The sequence below is a fragment of the Coregonus lavaretus genome (genome assembly GCF_964263955.1).
Source record: "Coregonus lavaretus genome assembly, chromosome: 12".
In the NCBI taxonomy this organism is placed as follows: Eukaryota; Metazoa; Chordata; class Actinopteri; order Salmoniformes; family Salmonidae; genus Coregonus; species Coregonus lavaretus.
This window is the reverse complement of record NC_139999.1, coordinates 28,369,198-28,377,899: the sequence shown is the minus strand read 5'-3', so window position 1 is coordinate 28,377,899 and position 8,702 is coordinate 28,369,198. Positions and strand designations below refer to the sequence as shown.

The 8,702-nt window shown below is 53.4% G+C and overlaps 1 protein-coding gene across 1 annotated transcript; it reads left to right on the top strand.

Moving 5' to 3' along the window:
- Window positions 1–5,853: 5,853 nt before the first annotated feature.
- LOC311137932 (myogenin-like) lies at window positions 5,854–8,556 on the top strand (the record flags this gene model as incomplete). Its single annotated transcript, XM_084172552.1, has 3 exons — window positions 5,854–6,378; window positions 8,035–8,134; window positions 8,432–8,556. 3 exons carry the CDS (start codon window positions 5,854–5,856, stop codon window positions 8,554–8,556), a joined length of 750 nt encoding a protein of 249 aa, XP_084028678.1.
- Between the last annotated feature and the right edge of the window lie 146 nt (window positions 8,557–8,702).

Here is an 8,702-nt window from a genome sequence, read left to right as displayed (position 1 = left end):
TCATACTTTCCCTTCTCCTATTTAGCTGTAGCATAATGACCGAGGAGTTGTCGTGGCGAGTCCCCAATAGCAACAGCCCGTCTCCGTGATGATGGACAAGGAGGCATCTGTCGCTGTCACTATGGTGACCTTGCCCTCTCCTGCATGCAGTTATGCAGGCCATAATATTTGTTTAAGAGTCGGGAGCCGAGCCAGGAAGAGAGGACACATTCCTGGACTATTACAGCCACACTCTGGGTATCTTCACTAGGAGACAAACTAGATCCTCAAGCATCAGAGGGAAACATTTTTAACTGACCATAGATCAGTTTACAGGGGCAACTTCATCATACTCTATCATCCTTTCCACCCACTATAATCTACAAATACATTTAATAACAGGTATGTTGATTGGCAAGAAGCACAGGAAGGAAGGTGAAACAACCACATCATGCATACATATGTTTCAAGAATATTGTTTCTAGAATAGATTAAAAACACACACACACACAGAGGAAGAGAGAGAGAGAGCGAGAGCAAGAGGGAGAGGGAGAGGGAGAGGGAGAGGGAGAGGGAGAGGGAGAGGGAGAGGCAGAGATCATTAATGAAGGTACAAAATGAAACAGTTTGTATATTCAAAGTGAACAGGTCTGTTTTGACAAGGGTGACACTACCTGTCAAAATGTCCCCCCAGGTTATGACAAATACTCAGAGTATCAATCAGTCTCACAGAGCTGTGACTGAGTCTGAGGGCTTGTGTGCTGAATTCCAAAGATAAACTAATATAGAACAACTGCAGACCAGAAGTAAACATTGTGGACCCCCTGGTGTACTGTACTTCACTATTCCCCTTCACTTCTAAATGCTGAGAGGACTTTTCCCCAACTAGGGGGGTTCTGAGGGAGAGTGTACGGCTGGCACAGACACACACACACATACACACATTCTTGGGTTCTGCTGACAATGACGTGGGGAGGTGTGTGAGAGTGTGTGTGTATGTATGTGTGTGAAGGGGAGATGGGGGTGAGGGTTATGAGTGACTCTGACACGCTGCTGCCCCCCTCCCCCTCCTCTCTGAAACCCACACAGACGTCTTTGTACTCCCTCCACCATCAGTGACCGTTCATCACTGGCTAACTGACAGCCCACCTCAAGCCTGCACTCAACTATAGTACTATTACCCTCTACCCTGCCCCAGACCACTACCCAGCCTTGCCCCGGACCACTACCCAGCCTTGCCCCGGACCACTACCCAGCCTTGCCCTGGACCACTACCCAGCCTTGCCCCGGACCACTACCCAGCCTAGCCCTGCCCCAGACCACTACCCAGCCTTTCCCCAGACCACTACCCAGCCTTGCCCCGGACCACTACCCAGCCTAGCCCTGCCCCAGACCACTACCCAGCCTTGCCCCAGACCACTACCCACCACTACCCAGCCTAGCCCTGTCCCAGACCACTACCCAGCCTTGCCCCAGACCACTACCCACCACTACCCAGCCTAGCCCTGTCCCAGACCACTACCCACCACTACCCAGCCTAGCCCTGTCCCAGACCACCACCCAAACTTGCCTCAGACCACTACCCAGCCTAGCCCCAGACTACTACCCACCACTACCCAGCCTAACCCTAGACCACTACCCAGCCTTGCCCCAGACCACTACCCACCACTACCCAACCTTGCCCCAGACCACTACCCACCACTACCCAGCCTTGCCCCAGACCACTACCCAGCCTTGTCCCAGACCACTACCCACCACTACCCAGCCTAGCCCCAGACCACTACCCAGCCTTGACCCAGACCACTACCCACCACTACCCAGCCTTGCCCCAGACCACTACCCAGCCTAGCCCTGTCCCAGACCACTACCCAGCCTTGCCCCAGACCACTACCCACCACTACCCAGCCTAGCCCCAGACCACTACCCAGCCTAGCCCCAGACCACTACCCAGCCTTGCCCCGGACCACTACCCAGCCTAGCCCTGCCCCAGACCACTACCCAGCCTTTCCCCAGACCACTACCCAGCCTTGCCCCGGACCACTACCCAGCCTAGCCCTGCCCCAGACCACTACCCAGCCTTTCCCCAGACCACTACCCAGCCTTGCCCCGGACCACTACCCAGCCTAGCCCTGCCCCAGACCACTACCCAGCCTTGCCCCAGACCACTACCCACCACTACCCAGCCTTGCCCCAGACCACTACCCACCACTACCCAGCCTAGCCCTGTCCCAGACCACTACCCACCACTACCCAGCCTAGCCCTGTCCCAGACCACTACCCAGCCTTGCCCCAGACCACTACCCACCACTACCCAGCCTAGCCCTGTCCCAGACCACTACCCACCACTACCCAGCCTAGCCCTGTCCCAGACCACTACCCAGCCTTGCCCCAGACCACTACCCACCACTACCCAGCCTAGCCCTGCCCCAGACCACTACCCACCACTACCCAGCCTAGCCCTGTCCCAGACCACTACCCAGCCTTGCCCCAGACCACTACCCACCACTACCCAGCCTAGCCCCAGACCACTACCCAGCCTTGCCCCAGACCACTACCCAGCCTTGCCCCGGACCACTACCCAGCCTAGCCCTGCCCCAGACCACTACCCAGCCTTTCCCCAGACCACTACCCAGCCTTGCCCCGGACCACTACCCAGCCTAGCCCTGCCCCAGACCACTACCCAGCCTTTCCCCAGACCACTACCCAGCCTTGCCCCGGACCACTACCCAGCCTAGCCCTGCCCCAGACCACTACCCAGCCTTGCCCCAGACCACTACCCACCACTACCCAGCCTTGCCCCAGACCACTACCCACCACTACCCAGCCTAGCCCTGTCCCAGACCACTACCCACCACTACCCAGCCTAGCCCTGTCCCAGACCACTACCCAGCCTTGCCCCAGACCACTACCCACCACTACCCAGCCTAGCCCTGTCCCAGACCACTACCCACCACTACCCAGCCTAGCCCTGTCCCAGACCACTACCCAGCCTTGCCCCAGACCACTACCCACCACTACCCAGCCTAGCCCTGCCCCAGACCACTACCCACCACTACCCAGCCTAGCCCTGTCCCAGACCACTACCCAGCCTTGCCCCAGACCACTACCCACCACTACCCAGCCTAGCCCCAGACCACTACCCAGCCTTGCCCCAGACCACTACCCAGCCTTGCCCCGGACCACTACCCAGCCTAGCCCTGCCCCAGACCACTACCCAGCCTTTCCCCAGACCACTACCCAGCCTTGCCCCGGACCACTACCCAGCCTAGCCCTGCCCCAGACCACTACCCAGCCTTTCCCCAGACCACTACCCAGCCTTGCCCCGGACCACTACCCAGCCTAGCCCTGCCCCAGACCACTACCCAGCCTTGCCCCAGACCACTACCCACCACTACCCAGCCTTGCCCCAGACCACTACCCACCACTACCCAGCCTAGCCCTGTCCCAGACCACTACCCAGCCTTGCCCCAGACCACTACCCACCACTACCCAGCCTAGCCCCAGACCACTACCCAGCCTTGCCCCAGACCACTACCTAGCCTAGCTCTGCCCCAGACCACTACCCAAACTTGCCTCAGACCACTACCCAGGCTTGCCCCAGACCACTACCCACCACTACCCAGTCCATTGCCCTGATCACTACCCAACACAGCTCTGCCCCACCCAACAACCCAGTCTGCAGGCATTGGGCCAAACATGACAGTATGTCAGTGATCTATGAAAAAATCAGACAGGTGCCTCATTCCACCACAAAACCTTATTGACCACCGGCTAGGGCTTTGAGAGGGACAGACAGAGAGACAGACAGGACTGTGAGAGAGACAGACAGGACTATGAGAAAGACAGACAGGGCTATGAGAGGGACTTACAGAGAGACAGACAGGACTATGAGAGAGACAGACAGGGCTATGAGAGGGACAGACAGGACTGTGACAGACAGGTTCCATGCCCAGCTAAAAGTATGGAAACGTCCCCATGCCAGGTTGCCTGGACGACTGCTGCGGTGTCAGGACCAGTAGATAAGCCTGTGTGGTTGATGATGCGTCCGAGCGGAAGCCTGTCAGAATTAGCCTGTGAGCTACGAGGTGAGACACATCCTAAGGGATTAGCGCCCGGCGGCTAGGCTAACATTATGTACAGGGTCAGGACAACCAAGGCCTTCTTAACGGATGTGACTTTCACTGCTAAGACATACCAGGCAATGTCAACTCTAGCCTGTAGAGACTGTACCAGACAGTGGAAAATAGGCCCACAGTCACTCCGGGTAAGAGGTGTCCAGTTATGTGTCTACCATAGAAATAGAATGAATAGAACGGGCATCCCCATTCAAGTCACTGATGGCGTAATGGGTGGACTGGCGGCCATTGCAAGTGAACCGATAGGAGCAAAGCAGGAAGTAAAAGCAAGAAGTAAAAGCAGGAACTGTACCCATCAATATGTACTGTGATTTGTTGATTCAACTCAACTGACATGACACAAAATACATTACATTGCATGAGCCACATCAGTTAACATAATTTGAATGAACATTCTACGTTACCATGGAAATTATTGCATCACAATACCAGGCAGCCATTGTGAGTGTACCCATGAGTTTACCAGTCAAATTGCCAGGGTTAGAAATTCCAAGCCCGTTCTATTCATTCTATTCTATGGTGCTACATCCATTCTCTTGGGCTCAAAGCCAAACAATGAGGACTCCAAATCAGATATGGAAAACATATCGAGATGAAACTCTAAATCTGAATCAGATTATTTGTCCCCATGAACTTCATAGTGATAAAACATCAGTCAAAATCAAAATACCTTTTCCTTCAATAACTTATTTTTTACCCCTTTTTTTGTGATATCCAATTGGTAGTTACAGTCTAGTCCCATCGCTGCAACTCCCGTACAGACTCACTGCTCGCTTAACCCAGAATCCAGCCACACCAATGTGTTGGAGGAAACACTGTACACCTGGTGACCGTGTCAGCATGCATGCGCCCGGCCCGCCACAGGAGTCGCTAGAGCGTGATAGAACAAGGACATCCCGCCCGGCCAAACCTTCCCCTAACCCGGATGACACTGGGCCAATTGTGCGTTGCCTCATTGGTCACCCGGTCGCGGCCAGCTGCGACACAGCCTGGGATCAAACCCGGGTCTGTAGTGACGCCTCTAGCACTGCAGTGCCTTAGACCGCTGCGCCACTCGGGAGGCCCTCAATCTATAACTTTGACAAAAGCTACTGTGGTACTTTCTGTCATCAAGTATGGTGACTTAAGACTGGAGGTGACAGCTGTGTGTAGACTGTATGGTTTGGGACTTCAGGCATGGTGTCATGGAGGGGGACGTGAGGATGGGATTAGTTAATTAAGGCAGCCATCTTTGATTCCCTAGTCAGATCTGAGATAATCTGATACATTTCCACGGCAACCAGATCATATTCCATCCTCTACTATGCCATGGGGTGACGCTTACCCTGCACACATGCACACGCGAGTAAGCACATAGACATAGCCACCCTTGCACACACAAAAACACACACACACACATGGGACTAAAGACCTGGAGAGCAGGGCCCAACAGAGATGTGAAGTTTAGATGTGCAGCAACAGCTAAACGTTGTGTCAGGTTTCTCTCGGCTCGTGCTAAATTTAACCCTGTGATCCTGCAGCAGGCAGAGGGTTTAAATGCCACCCTGCAGTTGCTTCTCCACACCAGTTGTTCTCCACACATCTTCCTCTCTTCACTAACCCAGGCCAGGAGTTGGAGAGGCTCACTCAGACATTCCCTCCAACACACACGGACCTAACACCCCTACAGAACACACACGGCAGAGCCCAGAGGAACCAAACCGGAGTCTTCGTCCCCTAAACATCAGTGTCGACTAGTATGGAGCTTTTCGAGACCAACCCCTACTTCTTCCCAGACCAGCGCTTCTACGAGGCGGGGGACAGCTTCTACCAGTCCCGCCTGCCGGGCGGGTACGACCAGGGGGGCTACCAGGAGCGTGGGGGCTCCATGATGGGGCTGTGTGGTGGTCTGTCTGAGGGTGTCGCTGTGGGTGGAGGGAAGACATCCCCCTCCGGTCTCTCCCCCCACTCTGAGCCCCACTGCCCCAGCCAGTGCCTGCCCTGGGCCTGCAAGCTTAGCAAACGCAAGACGGTCACCATGGACCGGCGGAAAGCGGCCACAATGCGGGAGAAGAGGAGGCTAAAGAAGGTGAACGAGGCGTTCGAGGCCTTGAAGAGGAGCACCTTGATGAACCCCAACCAGAGGCTGCCCAAGGTGGAGATCCTGAGGAGCGCCATCCAGTACATTGAGAGGCTGCAGACACTTGTCTCCTCCCTCAACCAGCAGGAGAACGACCAGGGAGCACAGGGCCTACACTACCACACCAGATCAGCCCAACCCAGGGTGAGTAGGAGACAGGGACGGAGGGGGGGATGGAGGGAGGGAGGGACGGAGGGAGGGAGGACAGAGTGAGAGATGGAGGAACCACGCCAGCCTAGAGTGAGCAGAGGACTGGGAGAAAGAGAAGGATGGAGACAGATAGAAGCAAGGAGAGAGGGATGGAGGGAGGTGAACAGAGATAGATGAGGACAGGTGAGGTCAGAGATAGATGAGGACAGGAGAGGTCAGAGATAGATGAGGACAGGAGAGGTCAGAGATAGATGAGGACAGGAGAGGTCAGAGATAGATGAGGACAGGAGAGGTCAGAGATAGATGAGGACAGAACAGGAGACGTCAGAGGTTGATGAGGACAGGAGAGGTCAGAGGTTGATGAGGACATGAGAGGTCAGAGATAGATGAGGACAGGAGAGGTCAGAGGTTGATGAGGACAGGAGAGGTCAGAGATAGATGAGGACAGAACAGGAGAGGTCAGAGATAGATGAGGACAGGAGAGGTCAGAGATAGATGAGGACAGGAGAGGTCAGAGATAGATCAGGAGATGTCAGAGATAGATGAGGACAGGAGAGGTCAGAGATAGATGAGGACAGGAGAGGTCAGAGATAGAGGAGGACAGGAGAGGTCAGAGATAGATGAGGACAGGAGAGGTCAGAGGTCAGAGATAGATGTGGAAGAGCAAGAGGAAAAGGCAAAATAAGAAAAAAGAGGTGAATAAAGGGAGAGCGGGAAATGACAGCGGATGAGAGAGGAGTGAAAGAGGGAGAGGCAGACTGGAGAGGGATGAAGGGAAGGAGGAGTGAAGGGAGAGGGACCAGAGATAATTAGAGCCAGGGATGGGAATCATACAGACGGAGATAATCGCCTAAAATGTATTAGAAATCATCACATTTTAGTACATGTAGGCCTACAGGTATTGGCAGTGTTTTAGGTAAGGTGATTGGTGGTTGGGTGTGTGAGGTGTACAGAGCAGGCTGTTTAGTTGTGTGTGTACTAGTAGAAGTCTGGTAGGAGCGTAGCTCTATATGGGGTCTATAGACTCTGATATATGGGGTTCATCTCTCGTGGAATAGGTTTCAACAGAGCAGCTCCAGAACAGAAGTCTTGCATTCATTGACAGTTGTCCTAGACAAGTATTGCGGACAGAACCCTTATCAAACCATCCATCAACAACACAGACAGAACATCACTTAGAGGGATATTCAAACATTTGACCGCGGTGTGTAAATTCCCTTGGGAGTGCTGCTATGGCTTTGGTTTTAAGAGACGCCTCATACATTCTTCTTATTCCTCAATAGTCCTACAAACACAACACTCACTGAGTGCTCACCTAATCTTGATTTAGTTTCATCTTAATCTACCAGCTTTTAGAAACAGTTGTAATGGATGATTTATGACACAGTAGTACAACAGTTGATGTACAAACTCATTGTGAAAGTGCAGTTGTAGTGTGCATAGTGTGTGTGTGTTTGATGAGTCATTGAAAAAGAGCTGTCTAGACAGGCAAGCTACAACAGAGAGATTATCAATAGTTGTTTGTCATTGTGAGTAGTGTAGTGTGTGCATAGTTGTGAATGAGATGGTGTGTGTGTCACTGTTGATGTCTGTGTGGGGTGTGGCGTAACGTGTCATAGCTCGGGGCGCTGTGTGTCTCCATGGTAACAGGTGTCGTCGTCGAGCGAGCGGGGATCAGGCAGCACCTGCTGTAGCAGCCCAGAGTGGAGCAACACCTCAGACCACTGCACCCATAGCTACAGCAATGAGGGTAAACATATTTACGTCATTTAGCAGATGCTCTTATCCAGAGCGACTTACAGGAGCAATTAGGGTTAAGTGCCTTGCTTAAGGGCACATCGACAGATTTTTCACCTAGTTTTCTCGGGATTCGAACCAGCGACCTTTCGGTTACTGGCCCAATGCTCTTAAACGCTAGGCTACCTGCCACCTTTAAACACACACACATCCACACCCAAACAAACACACACTGTATTACATTTGAGAATTGCACCCAGAACTTGTTGGAAGTGTTAGTTTTGACAGCCTCTCTCCTGTCTCCCTCTAGACCTCCTAAGTGCAGACTCTCCAGAGCAGACTAACCTATGCTCTCTGACGTCTATGGTGGACAGCATCACAGCAGTAGAGGGGGCTCTGGTGGCCTACCCTGTACCTGTGGACATTCCCAAATGAACCCAGAGCAGCTGCCTTACGTGTGCTGTTAACAGGGCCCTGTTCCGATACTTCTACTTCCAATACAAATCCACCCTTCTTTCCTCTTTCCCCTGATCTGATATAAATGGATAGGTGAAATCTATGCAGTGGAACCTACCCTGCAC